Source organism: Grammomys surdaster, unplaced genomic scaffold (genome assembly GCF_004785775.1).
Source record: "Grammomys surdaster isolate TR1022 unplaced genomic scaffold, NIH_TR_1.0 205, whole genome shotgun sequence".
Classification (NCBI taxonomy): domain Eukaryota; kingdom Metazoa; phylum Chordata; class Mammalia; order Rodentia; family Muridae; genus Grammomys; species Grammomys surdaster.
The window spans coordinates 6,488,025-6,515,065 of record NW_021604650.1 but is presented as its reverse complement, the minus strand read 5'-3'; the positions used below and the strand labels follow the sequence as shown (position 1 = coordinate 6,515,065).

The 27,041-nt window shown below is 49.6% G+C and overlaps 1 protein-coding gene across 1 annotated transcript in view; it reads left to right on the top strand.

Moving 5' to 3' along the window:
• Positions 1-25,913, top strand: part of Kcnq1 (potassium voltage-gated channel subfamily Q member 1) — a 323,081-nt gene extending 297,168 nt beyond the window's left edge. The window contains exon 16 of the mRNA XM_028771042.1: positions 24,747-25,913. Coding sequence (XP_028626875.1) covers positions 24,747-24,962 — 216 coding nt within the window. The 3' untranslated portion in view covers positions 24,963-25,913. The remainder of the gene's footprint in view (positions 1-24,746) is intronic.
• Positions 25,914-27,041: the final 1,128 nt, after the last annotated feature.

Here is a 27,041-nt window from a genome sequence, read left to right as displayed (position 1 = left end):
CCAAGCAAGGGGCCAAGAGAGTGCCCCTTTTGTCCCTTCTTCACAAATGCTGTGTATCCACTCCACACATGTGCACACAGCTCAGAGGCTATTGCCTTTGGAATGCAGTCCACCCCACCTCCAGTTCTCCCCTAAGCAGTTCAGCTGCTAAGCCCTGAACTCTCCCACCTGTCAGGTCCTTAGCACCAGCTGCCCAGAGCTCCTGGACCCAGGCACAGCTGGATGACCACCCCTCCGAGCTGGCTAGGCCTGCTGTCAGCTGCCAGTAAAGCCCTCCATCCTTCCCAACAGGTGTCCCCACAAGTGCTGGGGGATTGCTTAGCTAGGCAACTATTCCACTGTCCCAGGCCTGCAGGATGATGTCAGATGGGTAGGCCACTTACCACTTTGCAAGAAGGTAGCATGAGGGATCCAACAGACTCCACAGAAGTTATTGGCACTAGAGGACCCCCATACTAGTCATAGTCGGCTGAAGCTGGGTTGGGTCAGATCTTCCTGCCCCTTTCAAAGACCAACTGGACACTGGCCAGAGAAGTTCAACCCTGAAGGGTCTTAGGTGTCTTTACCTGGCATTCATCCAGCCTTTGACCTCTGTCTGACCAACATTACTCAAGCATCCTCATGACCTAGGCTCCCCAACAACAGGGCTGAGCTGGATGGTACTGTCATTGGAATTATTGAAAAAGACTGGCTAATCAAGAAGGGGTGGGAGGTTATTTTAAAGTGATAAGCAGTACCAGTCATGTGTCTGGCCACATGCTGGGCTATAGACAAGGAAGACACCCAGAGTGTAGGAGGTGCAAGTCTCTACTGTCTAATCACTGAGCTGTCTGTAGTCTCCAAATGTGAGTAGAGGTCCTTATGGATCACACTGAGCTGTCTGTAGTCTCTAAATGTGAGTAGAGGTCCTTATGGATCACATTAAAATCGGGAGCCTAGAGTGTTCCTGACCTAGAACCTTCCGTGCATTCCCGAGAGAAACCCTACCTGATCTTAAATCTGTCTATTGCATATCACTTACTGATAGGAATTTGTTCTAAAGAATGTGTCATTGGACAAGTCCATCACTGTGTGAACTTCATAGTGTGCTATTCAATCCAAGACAGCTATAGTGACCCTAGGTAATAGAAGCTAGTATCTAGACAGCCACCGCACATCAGAAACATCCCTTAGAGACATGACCATAGGCTGTTAAGGTCCATCTGCTCATGTATTTGGGGGGTTATATTTAGACATCACTTGGATCTAGAACTTTCTTGTGTTTCTGTGCTCAGCTCTTGCCTCTGGTTTTGAGTTAAGTGTCTTCTATCTTAGCCTGGGCCCTGAAACACACTGTATAGGTATAATCTGCTTTTTAAAAACATCCTAAAAATCATTGTAAAATCTGGTCCAAGAATATTCTAGAGGTGAGTAGATGGTCAAGTCATGATTTCTCCAGTAGCCTTGTGTGTGTTAAGATTTTTCTACTTCACAAACCATGTTTACTAATTTTTTTATCCTGAAATTCATCTGCTATTTTAAGTTTTCAATTTTATTGCTATAAAATGTCCATCTGTCCTGGGTTTGGTGATGCATTTCTGTGATCTCAGCACTGGGAAAGTGAGGCAGGAGGATCATGAACTCAAGATTAGGCTGGGCTGCCAAACAAGACCTTGACTCAAAAACAGTGTTTCATAACCAGCAGCAAATAGGCACCTCCATCGTTTCTGTAATTGTTACTGCCTTTGAGTTTCTAATTCGTTATCACTTGCATAATGTTTATTTCATTGACCGCTCAAACAGCTAGCATTTACTTTCTTCAATGGTTCTGCCGTCAGAATTTTTCTCCATTTTGTTCTTTCTTCTGCATTTTGATCAATTATTTCTATGTTCTTTCTTGGTATTTGTTGTTATGCCTGTTCTCTTTTAGATTCCTGAGTAAAACCTGGGAACACTCGCTCTCAGACCCTCTGGTTCTCTAACATGGCTGCGAGCATTCCTCTAAATGTCCCTTTGGCTGCATCACACACATTCTTCTGCTACGTCACACTGTCATCGTCTGCAAACTGACCTACCTCCCGTTTCATTTCCCTTTTAAGCACAGAATTGTTTACGGGATTACTTTTGAACCTCCAGTGTGTCTGTTGGTGGCTACTTTACAATTTTGTATCAATGTTCAGTTTCTTTTTTTTTTTTTTTTTTAAGTTTATGGAATTTTCCTTGGACGCCCAGGGCTGCTTCTGTGACCTTCTGGTGTACAGGGGAGGCAGTGGACTGTCAGGAGTTCAACTTGTCATGAGTCACCACCGCCTGACTTCCTTTCTGAGCTTATTTACTTGTTTGCTTTCCCCTGTAGTGCTGGTTTCTCAGGTATGGGTGTGAAAATTCTCAGGAGTGTGGTGGATTCCTTGATTTATTGGTTTCTTTGATTTTCTTCTTCCCCTTCAAGCTGCAGACACCCTGTGCTTTCCCTGCTCTACTTCTGGAAGTTTCCCCTCCCCACCCTCCATGAGGTCTCCCATGAACTTCTCTTCGTTGCCGGAGGCTTCTTGGCTCCTTGTCCATCAGTACTCACCTGTTTACAGCCATTCTGCACCTGGATATCTCTGGGGCCTCTTTCGTCATAGGGGCAGGAGGTCCTTAGGCTCTGGACTCCAATTATGCCTGACCTTTGCATCTCTCTAAGGACATCAGAACAATTCCTGTTCAGCCAGTCCACCTGACTCTCCTCCTGGATGGGGCTCTTGGCCCTCTGGGTGACACAGACATTGTGACCTCTCCTCATCTGGATCAAAACTGAGCTCTTTCCTTCAGCACCGTTGTGGCTACAGGGTGGGCTCTCTATGCAAATCCTACCTCCTCATTCCTCAGCTGTGTCATAGGTGCAGAGAGAACAATATGTACAAAGACCTGTGTAGGGTATGGAAACAGCTAATTCAGAAGATAGGAAGCCTGCTGAAGCCTAGATGATTATAGCTATCATTATAAGGGTCCCTACTTGAGGGGGCAGTGGGCATAAGAGATGGGTGTTAGAGCAGAGCCCAGAGAGGGAGGAACCATGGGCTGCTAGTTTAGAAAGAGCCAAGGAGTCAGGCTATTCTGGATGCTGAAAGGGCCAGAAAACACTTGCCCCAGACCTCTCAGGAAGCAGTCAGCCCTGCAATTATCAAACTTCAGACCTCCCAGACAGGAAAATCAAGGTATATGCCCCTAAGGCCTTAGTGACTTGTTAAGGAAACAAAAGAGTGGGACAATGACAGGAGCCCGGGCCACAGCAGAGGACTAGAGCTCAGGCACCAAGCAGCCTCTAGTCACCACAGCAGGAATCAGATATGTACTTAACTGTACTACTTGCTATAAAGAGAGCTATGGGAGTGTCAGATGGGCTGCTAAGCCAGTGAGGAAGTTAGCAGAGGGGCCTAAGGAACCCCCCCATGAGCTATATACCAAAGGATGCAGGCAAATGGGCTAAGCCAAGTACAAAGATGAAACAAGAGCTCCAGGCAGAGTGTGTAGCATACATAGAGAAAGGCACTGGCACAGGAAGGAAGGGGCCTAGCTTGAACTGAGAGGAAGTCGAAGGCTGAATGGGGTTAGGGAAGACAGAGCACTAGGCAGGGGCTAGCCTCAGCACATGGATGCCAGAAGGTAGGGAAACGTAGGTGTTAGGGGTGCATATATAGGATCCTTCTGAAATTTAAGGCCATGCAATCATAAAACCAGAACATTAAACCAAATGTGTGTGTGTGTGTGTGTGTGTAAACTCTAAAGGAACTTGATTTCAAATACTCAGAGCAAGGTTGAAGTAAATCTCCCCAAAAATGGGATTGAAAATGAGAGATTAAAATAATTAGCCAAGAAGCATAAACACTCAATAAATAAATATATTTTTAAAAGAAAAGAAAAATTCAAAGGCAACTTTTAGCCCCAGAGAAAACAAAACATCATAATCACAGGAAACCCATGAACAAGGAAGGCTCAGGAGACAGTAAGGTTCGTGCCACACAAATATAAGGACTTGAGTTCAATTCTAGAACTAATGTTAAAAATAAAAACGAGGCATGGTTGCACATACTTACAATCCCAGGACTAGGGAGTCAGAGACAGAGGGTACTTTGGGCTCAATGACCATCTAGCCTAGACTAATCAATGAACTTCAGGTCCAGTGAAAGATCTTTTTTCAAAAAAAAAAAAAAAAAAGGACGGTACCTAAGGGGTGACACCTGAAGTTGACCTCTGAACTACATAATTGTGCACATGCACACACACACACACTTGATAGCTAGAAGTTCCAGGGAAAGCATGGGATGCGGGGCTAGAGAGATAGCTCAGTAGCTAAGTGTTTATCTTGCAGATGACCCAGGTTCAGTCCCCAGCACCCATGTGGAGGACCTCAGATGCCTAGAACTCCAGTTCTAGAGGATCCAATGCATCAGGCACATGCACATATATAAAAAAAAAAATAAGGAAATAGAAGAAAGAACCTCCTAAAAGCCCCATGTAGGAAGAGCATCTCTTGTGCCAGGTTGTCCTTCCAGAGAGACTGGGACAGAGAGAATACCACAGAATCATCTCAGAGATGGCAAGTGAGGTACCAATCCATGGACCTCTCAATATTTACAATTCTGAAGAAAAAAATTCTATGCCCAGCCAAAGTATCTGTGAAGGGCAAAGAGACACTTAGTAATTTATAGGATTTGCTTTTCATGCCTTTTCTTAGAAGTTTCTCTAGAAAATGTAGATCCTCTGAAGCACAAGGTCAAGCAAGGTTAGAGCCCACACCCAAGGCAGAGGGGGCTGCCCAAGAGAACAGTGAGAAAGCAGCCTGTTGTTGAGAGAAGTATACATCCCTTAGATGGTATATGCAGTTGCACACATGTGCACACCTGGCACACAGAACCATGCCTGCATAAACAATCACACACATATATACTCAGAATGCAGACCCACACAAATGTACTCTTTCTCACAAACAGGCTCCTTCACATACGCAGATGACTCTCTCCCAGTGAAGTTCACTCCCCAGCTGACAAGATGGCTTACCAGGTAAAGGCAATCACCACCAAGTCTGAAAATCTGCATCTGGTCTTCAGAACCTAGATGGTAGAAGAGACTATACTTGCACAAATTAGCCCCCAATCTCCACACACATGCACATACACAGGAAAATAAGTAAGAATTTGGCAAGTTGGCTCCATGGTTAAGAGCATCTACTACTCAGACAGAGTTCAATTCCCAGTATCTATGTCAGATGACTCACAACACCTATAACTTCACGTCAAGGTCTAAAGTCTTTGGCCTCTGCAAGCACATACACTCACATGCACAGAGACACATGGACACATAATTTAAAAGAATAATAAAATCTTTTAAATATAGTTAATTAAATAAATGTTTTTTTTTAAAATAAACAACTACGGCAAACCCAAAGGCAACCCTAAACTACAGAGAAAACAGGAAACTGTTATCACAAAGGGACCCTGTGAACATAGTATTTACACAGCAGTCTTTTAAAGCTACATGTGACTTTGAAATTCAAGTGCTAAACATTTGTCTAGCCTAGGACTGTGGTGTAACTACACAGGAAGAATGCTAAGGAAGAAATTGTGGGACAAAAATTTTGATGGCTCATCTTACATGACTGTCACTAGATAATGCCTAAGACTGCAAGAGCGGAAATCAGAGAGTCAAGAAATATGACAGGGAAAATACAAAAAGATAAAGAAATATGACAGGAAAACTAATAAATAGGAGGTCAATGGGGATAGTGCAGGTGAGGGTCCTATAGGAGAAGGGAGGCAAAGATGAAGGTTGAAAGAGACTCTGTGCTGTGCTTGCCCACATGACTAGGAGTTGGAGCAGAGCAGATGAGGTGGCCGCATGGTTATGTTTCTACTCAGCTGTGAACTGAGAAGTTAGGCTATGAGGTTCAGAGGAGCTAAAAGGGGGTGCTAAAGGACTGTTGGCATGAAGGGGACCCTAAAAAGGGATGTGCCCGAGGTCGCTTGACAAGAGGCTACAGAGAGCAATATGTGTGGGCAACGAGAGGCCTGAGCTCATGCAATAGGCCAGAAGGTAGGCAGAAAAAGTCCAGGAGATCTTGTATCCCAGAAGTTTCAGGGAGGCTTCAAGGAAGGGACAGGAAAGCAGGGGCTGAGTGCCCACCACTGGGTTCCTTCTTGATGCCACATTCATTTGGCCCACATGGGACATGATAAGAACCATGCTGCTTGTCCTCTAGGCCTCCTGAGCTGAGTGAAGAACAGATGAACAAGGCATGAAGGACTGGACAGGGAACCTGAAGTCAGCAGGTCAAGTCTGCCTCTTAAAGCTGGTCTGCAAAAAAGGCAGTTGTGTCCTCAACTCATGTGCCCACAGATGACTTTGTACTCAGAGACTCTATCATGAAGGGATGAAAATCCTGAGATATACAGAGGGAAGGAGGGAGGCTCCCTCCCCAAGTTGGGGCCAGGCTGGGTTTAGATTAGACACAGGCTGGACTCTTCCCTTATACTATTCCAGCTCTCAGTGCCCTGACTCAGCTGCCCAGTTGCCAGAAGGAGACTGAGGGAGGCCCTTCTTTCTATACCCAAACCTTCCCGGTCCTTGCCTGCTTTGCTCAGCATCCTTCCAGGAAAATGGGCGGGTTTCCTGTGGAAGAGTCCCAGTGCCAGGAGAGTAAGCCCTGAAGGGTGACAGAGCACCTACAGCTCCGATACCCTCCCTGCCAGGCACCCCGCCCATGTGCCTGACTCCACCCCATGGACGCTTGCTTCTTCGGGTTAGATGTCCTCCGTTGTTCTTGGCAAATATTTCCTGAATGTCTGCTATGTACTCTGGGAACATGGGGAGTGGGGAGAGGCAGGGGGGTGCAGTATGTGGCCCTGCCCTTGAGGAAATCATGTACAGTGAGCCATGGACAGTAAACAGGCAATAAATTGTCCTCTGTAAGGCTGTCAGGAGAGGAGGAGGAAGCACCCAAAGCAGTCATTCACAGTCCAGTATGAATGAGCGCCTCTGGAGCTCTGCTCAATAACAGACCAGACCAGGGTGGCCTCCCATTTCCAAGGACTGGGACAAGGGTGGGGAGGATTGTAGAGAGGGGGCAGGGCAAGTCTCTCCCTTACCATAGTTGCTTCACCAACACCCAGAGTTCCCTAGCTGCATCTCCAAGACTCCTGGTAGTCCCCATAATAACACCCTACCCCCATCTTACCCTGGTCTCTGCCCCTTCTGCCCCCTGTACCCTCTCCACAAGGCCTCACCCTCCCCACCATCCTGGAAACGATTTTGTTGTCTACAGAGATTCTGTGTAACTGACTGTGAGTTATAAGTCTCCGGAGCGAGCGAGCAGCCTGTTACCTAACCAGGCCTGGCTCGTGCCAATGTCTTGAGTAATTATTGGGGAGGGGGGCCTCAGCCCGCAGCCGAACCTCTCCAAGGGAATGCTATTGTTTTTCATGTCAGCTGTGCCTTGGACAGAAAACTGTAGGAATGAGATGGGGTGGAGGGTGGCTTAACTCTTTGGGCCCTGTCTGCCCTAGCTTCTCAGGGCTGCCTGGCAGAAAGCAGGCCCTGTCGGGGGTCAGAACCCCAGGCCGAGCCAGCAGCCGCCACTTGGCAGAGCCTGTGGAAACCACCGTGCAGCTCTGTGCAGACAGTTGTGGAAACTTGGGCGGGCTGTCAGTTCGCCCAGCCAGCATCCCAGCCCTTTCTCCCGCTCCTGCCCCTCCTTCCCCAGGGCTCACCTGCAGGCCTACAGCTGTCATAGGAAATGCCCTGCTTGTTTGGGGCCCAGTAGGGCTCAAAAAGGACCAGGCATGGGGCAGCAGGCACCGCTAGAGTCCTCAGCCTCCTCTGGCTTAGCTGGATCTCTGCCTGCTCTAGAGGAACCCACAACCCCTTCCTACTGGTATTCCCAGCCCACTGGCACCACATGGTTACAGCCAGACCCACTGAGGTAGGGCACAGTGTTCTTGTGGCAAGCCTTAAGGCCAAGGAGGAAGAAGCAGGGTGGGTACCACCAAGCAGTGGGTGGCATGGGAGCTGTATCCTAGAGTCTGGGCTTTGTGGTCACTCAGAGCCAGTCATTGGGCTTAAAACACAAACTCAGAGATAACTTATATGTGGATATGTCAAGCTAGGAGTAAAGTGTGCTAGGTCCCAAGGAGCAGGCAGAGCATCCGCCGTGCTATGAAGAAGGTGGTGCAAATTGATTGAACTTTGGCTGAGATAATGACAGTGGTGTCTCAGTCAAGAGCTTCCATGGACCTTAGAGCAGCAATCAGATGAGGAATCGCCTCTGCTCTCTGCTTCTCTGTGTACAATGCAACACCCCTATGGCTGCTCCCAGGGTTGCCATCACCTCTGCATTTTAGTAGCAGGAAGGAGGAAAATACCTGAAGGACAACCTCCCTCCCCACACAGCCCGAGAGGCCCCTGTTAGCTTTTCTTCTATCCAATGACAAAAAGGCAATGTGCCACTGCAAGGACCCCCTAGTGAATAAGTGGCTAATTCAAGGTTCTTTTGCTAAAGGAGGAAGTAGTTCTGTCTTTGTCTGAGAGCAAACTCATGTGTTTCAGAGGGAAAGAATTCCAATAGGAACTGGGTGTTGGAAAGAGAGCAAGGAGTTCATAGACCCTTAGGGGCTCAGTCTGAGTCTTAAGAGACAGGCGCACAGCAGGCCTGATCCCTGGGATAAAGACAAGACTGACAGGCAATCTGCAGAGCTCAGCTTAGAATAGGTCAAAGTTAAGAGCCTCTCAGATTCCTAAGTGATGAGGTCAGACCGCAGCAACTTAGTGACCCAGCTATCCTTGAGGGTGTAGGCTGGCACCACCGCTGTATAGAGGCATTAAAGTTTCACATGGTGAGACCAGAAGCCAAAAGGCACCCAGCAGCAAAGGTATGAGGGCAGGACTCAGAAGACCTAGGAGGAGGAGGTGGTGGCCTGCCTGGAGGAAGAGATCCAGAAAATATGCATCCTTGGAGTCTGAAGATGGAAAGGGAAAAACCCAAAGGCAAATCTTAACTCCAGGGAAGACAGAAAGCTGAGATCACAGATGACCTTGTGACTCAGCTAATACTCATTTCTACTTCCTCTAAACCCACAAAGTAAAGTGGCAGTAGAATCACCAAAGGGGGAAATTGTTGGTATAAGTAAGCAAGTAAAGACATTAGAAGAGCATAAGAGACCCCAAAAGTTTGGAAAAGTAAATGTAGATCTACCAGCAGAGACAACCATAGAAATGGGAACTAGAGCCCAGCCTTCCAGGCAGAGCTACCATCAAAGATGATGAAGCTACCAGCTGGGATCCTGGAAGAACTTTATACCATCCTGAGAGCAGAGTCATGAAGAGAAGATGCCTACTGAAGCTTAGCCTGGGTGGCAAGCACTCTGTCATTATCCCCCCTGGCCATGACCCCAGGTACTTGTTGACCCTCCACCCAACCAGGCTACACTGTGGAGAAGCTGATCCTGTCACCTCTGAACGTGAGGATACTAGGAGCCAGCTGTGGGTGGAGCTGAACACTCTGAGGCTAAAAAGCCAACTGCTAGAATGTCCCACTGGGTTCCATTATTGTTTCAGAACAGAAATAAAACAGACATCCTAAGTCTCCTGAGAGAAGAATATAGGTCATACACAGAAAATGGAGAATCAAAACATCAGGAAGTGAGTGCATGCTAGTACACTAACTTCAAACTTTGGGGACAGGGTGGGTAACTTCCAATCTAGAATCTTAAGTATAACAGAAGAATAAAGATATTTGCTAAAATGCACACTCAAAAAAAATTTTTTTTATCTGCCACATACTTTTTCTCAGAAATGACCTGGGGATGTGCTCCTGCAAAATGAGAGGTAAAACAGATAAGAACACAGAAACTGGGGACCAGGGAGAGCATAATACCTAAAAACTGGAAAGAAACTAGTCCTTCAAGGACTCCAACAGAAAGAGGAGGGGAAGGAGGAAGAAAGGGAGGGGTGCTGATTCATTATCAGTATTCCCAACAGGATCAATAGAAAAATGCTATAATTCTTGCAGAAAGTTAAAGAATGGGTTGGTGACAGATGTAGAAAAGAGCTAGGGGTGTGGCGCAGTGGTAAAGCACTTGCCTAATATGTACAAAACCTGGGTTTGATCCCCAGCAATGGAAAAACAATAGCTGAACGAAGATTTTAAAATATTAATTCTCTGGGGCTGAAGATACAGCTGAGAAGTGACGTGTGCTCGCTGCTCTTGTAGAGGACCTGAGTTCACTTCTCAGCACCCGCATCAGATAGTTCACAACAACCTGAAACCCAGGTCCAGGGGATCCAACACCTTCCTCTGACTTCCACAGGCCTCCATGGGAACATACATGGCATATATACACATATATATACATAAATAAAAATAAATTCTTTTAAAATATTTTTAAAGTAGACAAAGGATAAGCAAGATATCTTGCCAGGTAAAGGCACTTGCTACCGAGCTGGACTAGCTAATTTTGACCTCTAAGGACCTATGTGATGGAAGGAGAGAACCAACTCCTATAAGTCATCCACTTAGGTGCATATATACATGCATGTGTGTGCACATACACAAACAAAATGCTTTTTTATAAAGGAAAGAACAAAAGAAAAATAAAAACTAAGCCTAACTCAAAGGCAACCATTAACTACAGAGAAAACAGAAAACTGTTATCACAAAGGGACCCTGTGAACACAGTATTTACACAGCCGTCCTTTAAGCTACATGTTTCTTTGGAATGCAACTGCTAAACATTTGTCTAGCCTAGAACTGTGGTATAACTACACAGAAAGAATACTGGGAAGAAGTTGTGGGACAAAATCTTGATGGCTCATCTTCCATGACCATCACTAGACAATGCCTAAGACTATAAGAGTGAAAAACAGAGTCAAGAAATAGGACAGGAAAACACTTTTTAAAAAAAATGTTGAAGACTTCTCTATGGAAACTGTTGGGGACTGAAGATGTAACAACCCCCAGAGAGGGTTGCTTAGAGATGGAAGAGCTTCTGACAAGCTTACATAACATTGATGAGAAGCTTCTAAACTGCAGGAAGGGAACATGGGTGCCAGAAAATAGAGAATTCGGCTAGTGGCCTGGTAAGGAAGAAGAGAGGATCCATCAGGGAGCTGTGACTCAGAAGGAAAAGATGAGGGCATACTAGGGTCTAGGGTGGCAAGAGATGAAAGGCAAACCAGCCTGGAGCTCTAGCCTGTGTGCAGTGTCTGGGTCAGTTAGACCCTGGTTGGGAAAAAGAAATAGGTCTGTGATCATGTGGGATGGGGCAGTACTGAGAGAGGAAAGTTTGCTGACAGATGTCCCATCCTTTAAACAGAGGTGACAGAGGGACCCAGGTTCCTCCTGAAGCAGGGTTCCCAGATATGAAGGTTACTTTGGATGGTCTCCAAGGCTCTAAGAACTGGGCTAGTAATAAAGAACCTGAAGACCAGGGGGCTTCCTGGGGCCTGTGTGAACCATGCCCAACTTGTCAGCATGTGTCCCCATCCCTGGTGTCCTGGGTGACTTCTTCCTCCCAGCCCCAAGCACAGGAAGGGCGGTCTGGGAACTGCAGGATAGGCCTGAGTCCCTCATCAGCTGTAGGGGTCAGCCCAGGCCAGGCGGGCCCAGAGCCAACCAGAACCTTGTTCCTAGGTAGAGGCTTCCCCACCTTTTGGCTTACCTTCTGAGAATTAGAGACCTTCCTGGAGGCCCCACAACCTGTTTGCCCTCAACCTTGGGCCCCAGAGAGCACCCCACATGCAATTCTAGGCATGTCATGAGCAAAATAAGAATTTAGTGGGGCACATGAGATGTCCGGTTCTCTCTATGAGGCAGTCAGGGCTCTGGCCTTATTTACAAGGTAAATCTCAAAGTCTACCAGGTGTTTTTCTGCACAGAGTGTCTATGATGTTCCCCCTACAGCTCAACCCCCACCCTGCCCACCAGCTTCTCCCAAGAGCACAGGAGAGCTACTACAGGATAGTATGCGTAAAGCCACAGTGACAGCAGCTTTCGGGAAGGTCCTTCTTCAGGATCACTAGCCCTGCCTGGAACCAGAGCCTGCTCAGCATCCCACAGTGCCCAGCATCAGAGTGAAGGCTCCTCTCAGCAGGATAAATAAATGCCTGTCTTTGGCTGTGGGATAAGGTGGGGGGGGCGGTGTTCAGGACAGAGTGATCTCCATGGTGGCAGGAGGCTATTGCCAGAGTTGGGGGCTAGGACATGACTGTGATGTAGACCCTGGACTACAGTGAGGATAGTAAAGATCAGAGTTCCTGTGTTCCTGTGGGTGCAGGGAGATGTGGTACCTGTTACCCACACTGCATGTGAGTCTCCCACCCCAACTCTGCTCACCCCCCCAGTACAGATCCCTCTCATCTCTGCTTAGGACAGGCTGCTTAGGGAAGGACTGTCACCAGAAAAGGGAAGAAGATGGTAGCAATGTCCACCACCACCTCCAGAGATAGGACATCTGTTGGAGGTATCTCCTCCAGGACCCTGAAAATTTAGGAGGACTGGCTGAGTGGGCAATGCCTGGGCCTTGCCATTATAGTCAAGGCAGGAGGGCCAGGGTCAAGCTGAATGATACCTGCCACTCAGGGGTTGGGGCAGGACTTAAACAGAGGTGACCAGTGCAACATGAGTCACCCAGATCCATGGTGATTTGGGCCAGGGAGGGACTTGATCTACCAGTCAGGGGGCTAGGGCCCTACTTACACCCACTAGGGTCCCCACTGAGGTCATAGAAGGCCTGTGAGTAGCCCAGAGTCAAAGAGAAGGTTTACTCCCCTTACATCCAATTCCTTTGGCACCTCAGTGTCCCCTGTAGTGCCTGTCTGGGAAGTAGGAGATGGGCAGTCCCAAGGGCCTGAACCTGAGCTGGGGACCAGTTGTGCCACTGTAACCATGTCAGGGAGGCCTGAGGCATTAGAAGCAGTATAAAGTGGGCAGGTAGCAGGTATCAGGCTAGATATGTCCACTGCTAGTGTCCATTCTGATGAGCCTGGGAACATAGGGAAGAGAACCTGCCAAGTATGTCCAGATGGGCTAGAGCACTGGGGCCTGGCTTGAAGCCCCAACGACTTCCTGCTGGTCCAACTCTTCTCACCCACTTCCTGAACAGGCTGTCAGAGACCAGAGGCAGCCAGGACCTATCCCCACACACTCTAATCAGCCATGTGAGGACCAGCACAGAACACCTGATGGGTGACCTCAGAGCCTTGTGTCTGTATGACAGGTCACAGAGAAGGAGTCACAAAGGAGGCAGTCCAGACACCAGAGCTGAGCACAGAGGACAGGATAATGGGGACAGGGTAGCCAGTGCTGCTGTGTTGTGGCTAGTATTTAGCGAAGCATCATTGATGGATGTAGGAGAGGTGAAAGCCAGGAGAGCTGGCAGCTCTTTGGTTCCCAGTCACTGGCCAGAAAAGGGACATGGAATCCCAGCTTCCTTTATTCCTATGGCACCCTCTAAGCCTTAAAGATCGGGTCCCCCTTGGAGACCAACCTCAAGATACTTGCTTCTCCGTTCGACTCTCCCAGCCACAGAGGAAAGGCTGTGCCCGCCTATGAGATACTGAAATTTCTGTCCCAAGACTATGTGTGTGGAGGTTGGACACCCTGTGTTGAAAAGAGTAAGGATGAGAGCTAAGCGTTCTGAGGCACAAAGAACAAGAGGAAACAGGATGGAAAGCCTTGTTCTGTCCCTAAGGAAGTAAGGTACCCCATGCTCCAGACAGGCTTCTACTCCAAACAGAATGCTAGGCCTGATCCAGCTGCCAGGAAGGAGTCAATATGTTGACTAGTTAGAAACATCCCAACTCTGTGTCCCTACAAGTTTCAGAAGCCAGGAAGACACAAGATTCCAGTTTCTAAGCCTAGCCACCCAGCCCCCATCTGCAGCCCTAGGCCTAAGCCTCCAGCCTGACTCTAGCCTCAGGGGTCCTGACTTCAGAAAATCCTGTCTCAGAGTAGAAGCAGGAAGTAGGGGAGGGAGTGGGCCCCATCCCGTTCTGCAGGCTGGGCTGGGGGCTGCCTGCCCACCTGGGTCAGCCACAGCTGCAGCTTGGATGACTGACTGGCTGAGTCATGGGGCCCCTTCCATCTCCAGGCTGGGACAGAGTCTGAACAGCAGTGAGGCAGGATGTTCAGGCCCCAGGAGGACAGGCATAGCTTTGAGGGCTTGGGACAGCAGCTGGATATCGCTCACCTTTACCTCAGAACTTCCTGCCCAGCTCCCTGCTGCCAACAGGGGATCTGCCTTCCAGAAGCAACTCCCAGTTTCCTGGCTTCTAGCACATAGCTACACTCAGCTCCATGGAGCCTGTGTCCAGAGCCATGCCCACAGCCATAGGTGTGTGCATGCGCAGTGCACACGGGTAGGCCAGTGCACATGGTAGGCTCTTCAGTCAGTCCCCCTCCCAACAAAGTTCTAGATCATTCTAGCCAATGATTCTTGTATCTCATCCTGTGGGTCTGTGGTGAGAGCCAGATATATGTAAATCAAGAAATTTCCTCCTCTTGTCTGTCCTAGAAAGACAAAAAACCAGGGCCAGCCCAAGAGCCCTGAGTTCTCAGTGGTAGATGGGAAGAAAGCCACCCAGGATGCACAGGTATGAAAGGCTGAGGAAAAGAGGAAGAGGCCAGAGAGTGGCCCTGAATCCTTGAGAGAAGGGAAGGAGGTGCTTAAAGTTCAACAGGTATAAAGGGCCTGGAGGGTCACAGAAGGCCAGGAGGGCCTATGCTGGTAGGAGCCGGCTGATAGGAGTCAGTCAGAAGTCACTCTAGGTTAAGAGTTATGAGGGCCATGAAAGCCAACAGTGGGGGAAGGGTCAGAGCTCCTGAGATAAAATGGCTACAGCCGTCTCTATAGAGTAGCAATAGAGAATGAGGCACAGTGAATTTTATTAGGCAGGAGGGCAAAGGAGGACCCAGGATGGAAGTGTTGAAGACCACCATGTTGAGAAGGCCAAGGTCTAGGTGGGTTGGGTGGGCCATGAGATACAGGAGGTATCCTCTAAAGGCCCCAGATTCAAAGTGGGAGGTAAGGGAAAGGAGGCCAGGAAGTAATCTGGAAAGAGAATAGTCTGTAAGGAGCCAGTGACTGGGAATCAGGAAGCCATGCCCGGGAGACATATCCTGGGGAGACCAGGTCATAGGTAGAAAATCTGCAGCAGGGCCAGATGCTTAGGGGCCACTGGGGGTGAGGGGCAATAGGATCCAGAGGCAAGTGAGGGGATCACTGGGGACAGTACCTTGCCCTTGACACTAGCATGCTATCCTTCAGTACAAGGGTCTACTTCAGGCATGCTCTAGGTACAGGGCATTCATAGGCTAGGGTTGTTCCCTGGATCCTCTTGTCCAGCATCGGAACCTGGATTGGAGCACTACAGGTCCCTTCAGGGAGGCCTACTGCATGTTCAGCTACCCCAAGAAGCAAGTGCCCTTGACATGTTCTAACCGGCAGCCTCAAAGCCTGAGTTGAGCAAAAACAAGCAAGTGGACCGCCACACCTGGATCATATTACTGCTGATGTCAAAACTGCCACGGAGGGATACAGTGTCTCACGCTGGAGCTAGGCAGGGTAAACACCCTGTCGCTAGCCAAGCACCTGGTACAGGAGGCCCCAAGGAGAAGGAGGGAGGCAGCATTGAATGTCTTTATTTTACAGAATAGGTTACTGTAGAGAGCATGTAGATCCACACAACCTTGTAGAGCCAGCATGAAAGCTGGCACCTCTGAAAGCCAGCACCCAGATGATACAAAGGGACATGGGGGACCAGGCTCCCAATGTTCCTAGTTGTGTTTGGGATAGGACAAGGAAGGAATCCATTGCCTGTCAAGCCTTGTATGCACAGATACTCAAGTATCTGTGGGGCATGCAAGGCTGTTGCAAGGGTCCATCTCAAGGGCAGTCCTGGGCTAAGGGAGGTGTAAAGAAAACACATTCCCAAGGCTGTAGGTGCAACTGATATTGGGGGCCAGGGAAGTGCTCTTATACTAGAAGGGAATGGAGTGACAGTGTTTAGACCAGGAGAAGGCTAGACCCCTTGTACCCGAGAAGCCCATGAGATATACCAGAGATCCCCTGTACCCCGAGAAGCCCATGAGATGCACCAGGGACCAGGGAAAATCTCGGATGGAAGCAAAAACCTGGGGCTTCGTCTATGATAAGTTGGCACTTGAAAATGTTCAAGAAAGAAGCATCTGAGGGAAGATCTAGGGATGAGCTGAGTCAGACTATCCCCAGAGAGTAAGCGCTCAGCAGCACCCAGGCAAAGCAGGCCCTGGTCAGTGTGGAAACGGGGATGGACCCAGGACATAGTCAGAGTCCCAGGAAGGCTGATCACCATGAAGTAAGGGCAGCAAAAGGAGAGCTAAGAGGTTGAACATCTCTGTCCCCAATCTGGATCCTGGGAGGTGAGAGAAAACATGTGTCCTGTGAACAGGATAACTGGTTGTATGTGTGTATAGTGTGAAGGGCTAGGCTGAGAATAGACCACCAGTGTCCACGTCCACATCAGCAAGTAGCTCCCAGAGCAGCAGGCAGAGGTGGACATGAACAAAGGGCAAACAAAACAAGCTACAGGTCTAGGGAGGCTGGGGACAGGAAAAAGGAGGTGAAGCTCCTGTAACAGCAGCCACAGACCTGCTTGTGTTTTCTCGGGACACAGGGTGTGGTGCAGGCCCAGGTGGGCAGCCCTGATCAACTACCTAAACCCCATGTGATCCCTGCCCACCTGCCACCATTTCCCACCTAGTTTGGCCGAAGGCTCTGGGCCTTTCTGGTACAACATGTTCTGTCTGGAGTTCTTAAGCTTCCGGGACTCCAGCAGGAGAGAATCCAATGCAGGTGGGGCCTGTGCCTGACGCCAGCACAAACAGGGCCTCTCAGCCTCCAGAGCCCTTTTCCAGCCTGTCTAGATGAATGTCCAATCCAGCCTGAGCAGCTGCTGCAGAATCCGCCCATGGGGGGATTGAGCAGACAGAGCAGCAGCTTCCTAGTCACCCTGACGAGGGGCTGCCTCTGCAAACAGGACCCTTTGAGGCTGACAAGAACTGGCTGGTCTTTTGGAAAGGGTGGAGCCCACATTCTGAGCCTAGGTGCCCCCAACCTCCATTGGCAGGCAGAGGCCCCCGGTAATGTCGGAAGCTAGGGGCTGGGGCCCCAATCCTGTCACTGCTCTGCTCCAGGACCTTTGTCCCTGAAACTGACATCAGTTCACAAGAGCAGGGACACTATGGGGTTGGCAGTTCCAAACAACAGGGGTACCTAGGAGGGAGGAGATAACCCAGTGTCCTGTACCTTGGGGCCACATGATGCTAGGCCAGGGACACCAACAGTGCAGCTGTATGAGGCAGCACAGTCTGAAGACAGGGTGAGAGGTAAGTCACATGAACACCAAGGATGACTTCAGTGGCAGCAGGAGAAGCAGAAGGGAGGCTCAGTGACCTGAGCCAATGGGATCATGTAGGAGAGGTGACAACAGCTCCCAAGTCAATCTAGGGAGTCAAGAGCAAAGTCGACAGGGTTGCCTGGGAGGGAGGCTTTGCTCTCATTGCCCTGCAGATTCCACCACAGAACCACACCTCTCTGCAGCTCAGTAAAGGACACTCCTGGCCTCTTGTACCAAAGCCCAAGGGATTAAAGCTAGAAGCCAAGTGTGTGGTCACAGGTCTGTGATCCCAGCGCTTGGGAGACTGAAGCAGGAGGATCCTGAGTGTCAGGCTGGCCTGGTGTACACAGTGATACCCAGGATAGGAAGGGGGTTGTTCACAGTGAACCTAGAAATCCGTATGTTCTGAGAGCTTGGTGTGTAGAAAAGACACCCCCACTACGTGAAGGATCAGCCACTACAGGGAGCCCTGAAGCAACCACACACACACACACACACACACACACGTAAAAATTTCAAGGGTGAAATGCAAACCTAAAAAGCACACAAAAAATTCATGTTGGACTGAGGAAGAGTGATCCAAGTGTACCCTGATTTGGAAACCATGAAGGAAAGAAAATGAGTGGTGCTTCTGTTTGGAAAAGCAATGGTCACTATAAGTGCAGACACAAACAAACGCATGCAAGGGAAAACACTTGTGATCTACATGTCAAAAGATAAGCCTTCATATACAAAGAGCCTTTACAAATCAATGAACATGAAAGGACTTGTGGGCTAACCTCATTGGCCTTTGCCCAGGCCTTTCGGAGCTGGGCTCATGGGGGTTTCCACCCCCTCATCCAAGAGAAAGGCCAGAGATTAATTAACTCCCTTCACAAATATTTGTACTGGATCACATGAGTTTATTGACCACCTACTGTGTGTCAGACATTAAAAGACTTATTAGGGACTCAACAGAAATGGCACACTCGGGACCTGACCTCAGGAGCCTCAAGTTTGAAGAAGAGACAAACAAGTAAATTAATAAACTCAGGAGTTTGTGGAGTGTGCTGGGGGAAATGAGAAAGGCAGAAGCGTTTGCTAAAGCAGTGGGCATTTGAGTTGAAAGTCCACCAAGAAGTGTAGAGTGGGATTTCCAGGCAGAGGGACCAGTGAATACAAAGGTCCTCAGGTAAATGGAGGATGTGTTCAGGATCTGTGTGAGAAAGGGTTGGGGGGGAGGGGCTGCAGAGGGAGATGACAGTCATTAGTGTAGTGGAAAATCTGAGAAAAGGCACAGATCTAACTAAGCACAAAGGTCAGCCAACGCTGCCCAGAGCAAAGGAGAGGAGTGCAGGCACCTAGGTCAGAGGTGAGCCCGCAGGCCTGGCCAGGCTCTGTCTGCAGAGGTTTGAAGAAGCTGGATTTATATGAATACTTATGTGGGTATGCATACGTGTACATGTGTATTTGTGTACACGTGTGAATGGAAGTATGGGCTAAGGAAGAGTTAGAAAGGCAGACCCGAGGAAGCATCTGTAGGCGACCAGGTAAAGTCGTATGAAGCACAGGTATGTGCAGAGTTGTTGGGGTAGGGATCTACATGGCAAAACCATCTCCAAAGTACATAGAGAGTAAGCTAAGTATCCTAGACAAAGCCCAGGGACAGAGGCAGTTCTTTTGGGTGAGGTTCTTGAGGAGTGACTGGCTGGGTGAATAGTGAGGGTTCCTGCCGCATCTCAGTCTTGGGGTGCTCTTTTTAGAGTATCATTTCCCATCTGGTGTGGCTGATGAATTCACTCTAGTGTTGCTGGTGATCAGGAATATTCATTTCTTGGCATAAATAATTTATCTGGTGAGCTGGCGGTGGCAAGTGTTTATCTGCATAAACAAGACCAGAAGTCTAGTCATTATTTCTTGACCCTTTTTTCCATAGAGACAGTGTATCTTTATATAACCCTGTCTGGCCTGAAAATCACGATGTAGACCAGGCTGGCCTCAAACTCAGAGATTAGATCTGCTGGGATTGTGCTGTATATCACCATACCTGGCCTTTTTGGCCTTTGTAAAATGAATAGTTGAGGTTGAAGACATTGCTTTATTAACTGGAGGCCCTGGGATTGGTACAGAAAGTCACTGTTCTACATGGCCTAGAAGCATCCAGCTTGGCCCCTGACTGGATTCTCAGGCATGCTCAGCCATGTGTCCTGTGGATCCTGGGGCCCAAAGTACAGAAGGTTATCCTGTCAGCCAGAGATCCAGCATGCAGGCTTTTCTGCAAAAGACAGAACCGCTAAAACAAAGTCATAAGTACAATAATTGTAAGCACAGCCTCTCTTGGTCACCACTCCTAATGTGTGCTAGCATCCACTCCACAAGACCAGCCTTCACAAGCTCCAACTGACCATGTGCAATTCATGGGAGTTCTCCATGGTCTTACCATGCAGATGCATGTTGGGTGAGGATGGGCCCTGTGGGCAGCAAGGCTGCACTCCTCCCCCACCCACACAGCTCTTGGGTAGGTGAAACCACCTTCATTCCCCTCACACTTAGACTCTGGAGTAAAGGTGCTCATGTCTAGCATTGGCTGCATCCTTTCATGAGCTTAGAAGAGTATTGCAGCAAGTGTGGGCAGAGACCTGCAACTGACAGGGCTTAGTTCCAATGAGAGAAACAGGTGACTAATGAACAACAGCTGGGACTCTGAAGAATCCATGATTGTGAGCTGACAGGATCACTGCAGAGGAAAGAAAGGGCCAAGAGTGGACAGCCCTGAGACAGGCACACACTGCCGCAATTGGGGAATAGCAGTAGGCTTGGAATCAGGGGAATAGAAAGAGAAAAGCCCAAGTGGAAAATGGAAATTTGTTACAAGGTAGCTCCTGGGCCAACAGGACAGTGGTGTTTTGAGTTTTCAAAGAACTCTCATGCATAAACCCACTGAAGTGAGCCAACCAGTAGATACTACTATAAGAGTCCCAGGACAGGAAATAGATAGTAGCTGGGCTGGGATAAGCTGGTGAGGATGGAGCAGCCTGGATGTGTCAGGGGTCCTGGCCTCCTGCTGAATGGATTCTGGGAGTCAGGAGGAAAGTTACATTGCAGAAGGCCAGCAAGGGGGTTACAGGAAGGGGATGACTTGTAGAAGCCCCACTACATCCCCGTGCTCTCAGCCCCTCTTGTGGGATGTTTGAGATAAGGACTTGTAATACTACCTACCTCCTGAGATGTGTGTGAGCTTGTTTGAATTTGGAAAGAAACATCATATACAAACCCAATAGAGCACTGGTACCCAATAAGTGCTTAATAAAGGCCTGCTACTCATTGCCCTCTTGCTACCTGCCCCCTAACTTCTGCCCCAGCTCTTCCCTCTCCCATAGTACCCTAGGCAGACTTTTTTCCTCCTGTGAAAAAGTAGGATTGTACTTAGTCTAGACAGTTAAAGAGGAATCTTTCTGATGGTGGTGGCAAGGTGCTGTGGAGAGAGGGAGCAGAGACGCAGTGATAGGCAGGTAGCCTCGGGGAGGGCCGAGGATCACCAGGCAATGTTCTACCCAGGCCTTGTTGCCTGATCCATAAGATGCAGAAGTGGAAGGCAATGGGAGCCCAGGGTCCACTGACCCAGGCAGGGAGTAGCTCAACTGGGCTCTGGGTTCTTGTGCACCCTGCCTTCTCTCTACATCCCACTGGCCAACTCCCCACAGGCCCTTCTAGTGCCAGATTGGCATCTGATGGCTCTCCATTGGGTAATAAACATTTTTAATATAGCCTCTGAAAGTGACCCATGAGTGTCCCCCAAGTCACCTCATGACCCGACAGAGGGCCCTGTGCTGATCAACAAGGATCCCTAGTCTGAATACATCCCAAGGCTCTGCACCCTGAACCCATCCTGGTGTCCCCACCCCAGGTTAAGCTGGTTTGGGAGTTACTGACCAAAGATCAAGGCTGGGCAGGTTCTGCAGGGGGTGGGGGGAGAATCTAAAAAGAATCTTCAAGATTTTCCTTTGAAAACAAATTCATAACCACATCAAACAGGAATCCCTGTCGCTTTGAGTCTGATCACCAGCCGCCGCAGGCTCTCTAACTAGCTGTTATTCTAATTGCTTTTTTTTCTCTTCTGAGGCCCACAGAAGTCATCTATGGTTTCTCATTTGGTGAGCAGAGATGGGGCACAACAAGGCTTTTGTCTGCCTTACCCTGTTAATCACTATCAAATTGCAAATAGTGAGAGATCTGAGATCTTCAAAACTGATCTGTCCCTGTGGCTCTTGGAGAACACCATCCTAGAGTCCAGAGCAGATACTCCCTTCCCTGAAGGTGGTGGCACCTCTCTAGGCACCCGTTGTGACATGACTCCCTGCCTTCACCTACTCAGCACTGAGCACCAATGCTCATAAGCTCACTAGCTGTAGTCAAAGCACCAAAAGGAGAAAGTAGAGCCAGGTGGCTCCAAGAACAATTGCTGAAAGATTGTCTTTAGAACTGAGTTCTGGGCTGAGGAGCCATCATACACCAGGGCAGTACCCTCCCTGCAGTGGCCCAGCAGAACCAAACACAAGCTTGGTCATGAAGGGCCTCTCTAGATGCTACTTTAGGAACCTAAGTGGCTAGAAAGGAGGCAGAGCCCAGAAGAACAAGCTAAGACCACCCCATGCCCTGTCTTCAAGGCAAGAAGCATGGCCTTGGCGGGCAAGCTCCCCAGGCTCCTTGTGCAACACATCCAGTGGACAGCAGCAAGCTCCACTTCCCAGCTAGGGAAGCAGAAGTGACAAGGAGTGTACATGGCCAGGTTTCTTCAGCAAGCAGTCCCACCTCACAGGGCAGCCCCTGATTGCCAAGCTTTGCTAGACAGATTACCCAGCAATCACCATGGCCAACTACCAAGATTCAGGCTAGAGCATAAACAAACTACAGACATCCTACTGACCAACTCCCCACAGGCCCTTCTGTTGCCAGGTTGGCATCTGATGGCTCTTCATTGGATATCAAACATTTTTAATATGGCCCCTGAAAGTGACCTATGAATGTCCCCCAGAGGCTATCCTCTCATGATCCTACAAACAATCCTGAGCTCACCAGCAAGGATCCCCAAATTCAATACATTCCAGATCTTGAACCTTGAACCCAAGCCCTGGTGTCTCCACCTCAGGCCAAGTTGTCTTAGGCAATCTGGTCTGAACAAAGCCAAAAAGACTTCAGAATTCAGCCACAACTTACTGCTCCTCACCCATGACAATCAGGGTAAGCAAGAGGACCCTGAGTGGGTGCATGTAGAGGAGCCCTTTCAGTTTCCTGTCTTCACAGCCCTGTCCTCCCTGTCAAGATGACAGTGGCACAGTGAGGTCCCAGACTCTAGACCCTCTTAAGACTCTAACCTATATCCTGCCCCTAGCAGCTTGGCCAATATGACACCTTTGAACCCATACAGGCTCCTCAAAACCCCAGTTGACAGACGTGACAGTCATGGGGTCATTGTGAGCTTGGGAACTGTCCAGGGAAGCTTCAGGGTCACACAGGTTTGATGGGCCCTGTGGCAGCTGTCCCACAGGAGGTTTTAAATAGCCCCACCCCCACCCCAAGAACTCTTCTTAAGGACTTTGCCCACTAGCAAATGTGAGATGTCCACAGGTGCTCAATTGTGGGTTAGTAAACATCCATGAAACCACCCCATGAGCCAACTAGGGCTTTTCCCCTGCCTACTCAGATTGGCTCTGTGTGTTTAAATCTGCATGAAGCTAGACCAAGACTAGTCTCAGACAACCCTCCTTTGGTACAGGGCTCACCGAGGCCTTGGACAGGTCATGAACCCTGACTTCACCTGCCAGGAACAACCTAGCTTCATCTTCTACCCACTGTACTCTTAAGCCCTGAACTTCAATTTCCCCATGTGAGCCCTCCAGCCTGGATAATTCTATCCGGTCCTTTCAGACTACAACCAAGTATTAGGACAGAGGAAGCAGTACTGAAAGCATCAGAAGGCTGCCTGGGACACAGATTTCACTCATGGCACACACTTGTCCAGGAAGATGAGATCCAGCTCCTGCATGCCTCTTGTCCTCAGGGCCCAAGTCACCCAGGTTTTGAGGCCAATCAGTCAGCAGTTGGCTGAGTCATCCCATGATTTTCCCTAAAGCAGCTTTGGTCATGTGTCATAGGTCAGAACGTATGAGGCCATCTGTCAGGACCTCTGGCTCCATCCCTGCATCACGGGTGTTCCCTTTACTCCACGTCCCAGTGTGGACGTGGGGAGACCCCTGCTTTACTGACAGAGCACACTGGAGAAACCACCCCATGTGCTCAGCAGTTGAGGTTCTCTCTCTCTCAACCCCTGCTCTAATGCTTATGCTGGGTAGGTTCCTGTATCCTCCCCCACGAGTCCTCCAGTGGCCCCTGGAACAGCCCCTGCTTCCTAGGGAATTATGCTAGGGGCTCTGGCCTCCCTAGACGGTGGGTGTTCTCTTCTTCCAGACAGAAGAGGAAGTAGCTGAGCATTTCAGGCCCCCAGGGCTAGGCTCCAGCCCCTTGCACAATGGCTCCTTCTTTCTAAAGAGATCTCCAATGGCTCTTCTTTGTCTCCTACAAGCAGAGCAAGTGTGGCCTCTGTCAAGTGCCTACTCTGCTCTGTTTATCCCAGGTTCTGCCCTGCCTCTATCTCCCCTCCAGTTTCTTAGCTACCTGCCTAGCACTTGGAGCAAAAAGGCCCCTTCCAGGCATGGGGTAATGACCACATGGCCAAGAAATCCACTTAGTCACTGCCCTGACCTACGGGGACCAGGAAAGGTGGCATTGTCCTAAATTAGTATCTTTGAGATACTTTTGAGGGTGGACGTTGTTTCATGACCCACCCAGCCTCTGCCTGCTCAACCCTGAGCTGTCCCAATCCCTCTGCTAGCCCCTCCCACAAAGGCCCCCCACTGTGTAAGGCTCCAGTCCTATCCAAGCTGAGCAGACAGCTTGAGCCTCTAAGGTCCCACTCATTATGACAATACCCCACCACCACTTGGCCACAGGAAGCCAGAGGCTGTTCTGGAAGCTCCAGAAGGCTTGTCCAGAGTCTCAAAGATCAAAAAGCCTAGGGAGGGGCTAAGAGGTGACTCCCAGCCACTAGGTCTACCCAGAAACAAGAGGCAACTGCTAAGCTTTCCCAGGTTTATGGACACACACAAGAACTCAGTAGTGTACTGTACCCCGTGTACCCCAATAACAGACACACGCAGAGGGTGACCAAAGGCCTCTAGGTATGGTACACACATCAATTCAACCCACAGCTGTAAGGACATGTGACATACTCTCTTTCAGACCTTGCATGCCCAGGCCCTACAGTGGCCTGCACTAGGCTGTCCCTAGCACCAGGTTCATCTCTGCTTCTGTCCCTACAGGTGACACAACTGGACCAGAGATTGGTGATCATCACAGATATGCTCCACCAGCTGCTGTCCCTGCAACAAGGTGGTCCAACCTGCAACAGCAGGTCACAAGTTGTACCCAGAGATGAAGGTGGCTCCATCAACCCTGAGCTCTTCCTGCCCAGCAACAGCCTGCCTACCTACGAACAGCTGACTGTGCCCCAGACAGGCCCTGATGAGGGCTCCTGAAGGAGCTCAGAAGGGAGGTCCAGGGTTACCCCCCCCAATAAGTCTGCCCCACCTCCCTCTCAACAGGGGCACCTACCTGGTTCTTACCCCTTGAAGGCCTGATATGACTGCCTAGCTCCCTAAGGCCCCAAAACTCATGGATCAAGCCACTGGCCTGAACCTGGAGCTCACCAATACCCCTCTGACCAGCCAGTGGGAACTAGAACTCGGCTGAGCATGGGGTTCCTCTCAGGCCCCTAACAAGATGGTGATGATGCTCTTCTGATGGCTAGGACAGAAGGATGGGGACTATATGTGGAGAGCAGGTTGCAACTCAGGCAGAGGGAAGCCCATCCAGGTGATGCCAAATGGCTTCCTAAAGGCAGACAGGAAAAATCTGGATGAGACTGAGGTTTCCACCCTCAGCCCTGAATCCAGAGCCCAGCAGGGAGCAGGCAATGCGGGACAGGCCCAGCCCACACTAACTACAGGCTGTAGCCCAGTTGGGGCTCAGCAGGCCAGAGCCTGACTCCTTCACTCTCTAGTGATGTTGACCACATCAGGATACTAGAGGGATTTCCAGCTTCCCCCGAAGGATATCCCAAGCAGGGGAATGTCCACTGTCCACCCTAGCCAGGTATGGACTGACAACTTCTCCCCTACAGTGAAGAGCAGGGCCCTCAAGCCCTGTGAGCCCCACGTGTGCAGCCTGCCCCCTCCTTGCTGGTCAGAGGTGCTGGACAGATGTTCAGATTCTAGCCTCTTCATGCCATATCCCTCAGCCAGCAGCTGAGCCACAGTGAGGTTAGAGCCATCACCATTTCTCCCAGGATTGGTTCCTTGGGCATCACACCTCACAGAAATCTAGATAATTTCTGGTGATTCAGATTCTTGTGTTTTAATGAATTTTGTAGTATGATCTTGATTGAGAGGCTTTTCCAAATAAAGTTGGGTTATCCCAGGTTGATCTTGGCACAATGCTTACTTTTGAGAGTGGCTGGGGGATCTTTAGATTAACCTCTGCCCACCTTTCTGTCTTCTGCTGCTCCCCACAGACAGACTCAGCCTTTTTGTGGACAGGACCCTGTAGTTCCCTAGGGCCCAGGTGCCCAAGTGGCCATGGGGTGAACATGACTGGCTGCTCCATGCAGAGAAGGCTCAGGCTCCAAGAGCTCCCGGGAACCATGATATGTGTCAAAGGTTGAGCCAGTCTGTGCTTGGATATCCTGGGGCTTCCACTCCAGGTATCCCTGTCTACTTGGTGTGATCAGGATGTAGTTACCGCCTGATTCCCAGAAGGCCCTGAGCCTTAGGTGTAGCTGAGCCTGGGTCAGGATTGACTTAGTTGGAACACACTGATATATTCCCAGGAAGTCACTCTCAGACATGTGCTAAGAACTCTCATCTGTCCTTCCCAGCCAAGATGGCACTCACTGATGACCCAGGAGGTCATTCAAGAGTGCATCTTTTCCAGGACCAGCTCCCAAGGCCCTAAGACTTTCACTTCTGAAATAAGAATATACAAAAAATAAGTGCTGGGGATCCTGGGCTCCCTTCAAAACCTCAGTTTCCCTGTTGGGATTACGATGTTCCTCTGACTGTCCAGTCAGTCCTCTAGGCTGGAGGCCTATTCTAAGTGAGTACTGCCCTGCTCACCTGGGCCCTGTGATTGTCCCTCTTTGTGATCCATCCACTGTGAATGGAAACAGTGCCCTGTGAGCAGGGACCCAGCCAATGTCCACTGTCTCTACTGATCCCATTCTGTCTTCCTTCCAAGGCCCACTCCATATGCCTGGCCATCAGGGCCGGAGGCTTCTGTGATTTGAAGGATGGAAGTGCCCTGGTCTTTGGAGGCAGCAGGTAGCAATCAGTAGAATCAAAGAGCCAAGTGTGGGGATGTAGCTGGAGGCCCCTATAGGAGAGGAAAACACCCAAGGCTCTCTTACCTGAACTTCTCAGGGATCTGAATGTCCTAGTGGGTCCCACCACAAGGTCTTGGTGTCTGGTCCAACAAGCACTGGCCAGCTTTTGGAGGGAAGGGTGGAAGGGCAGCTGAGGTCTCAGGCTTCCCGGCCTCAATCCCCCTCAAGGGGGGTTCTG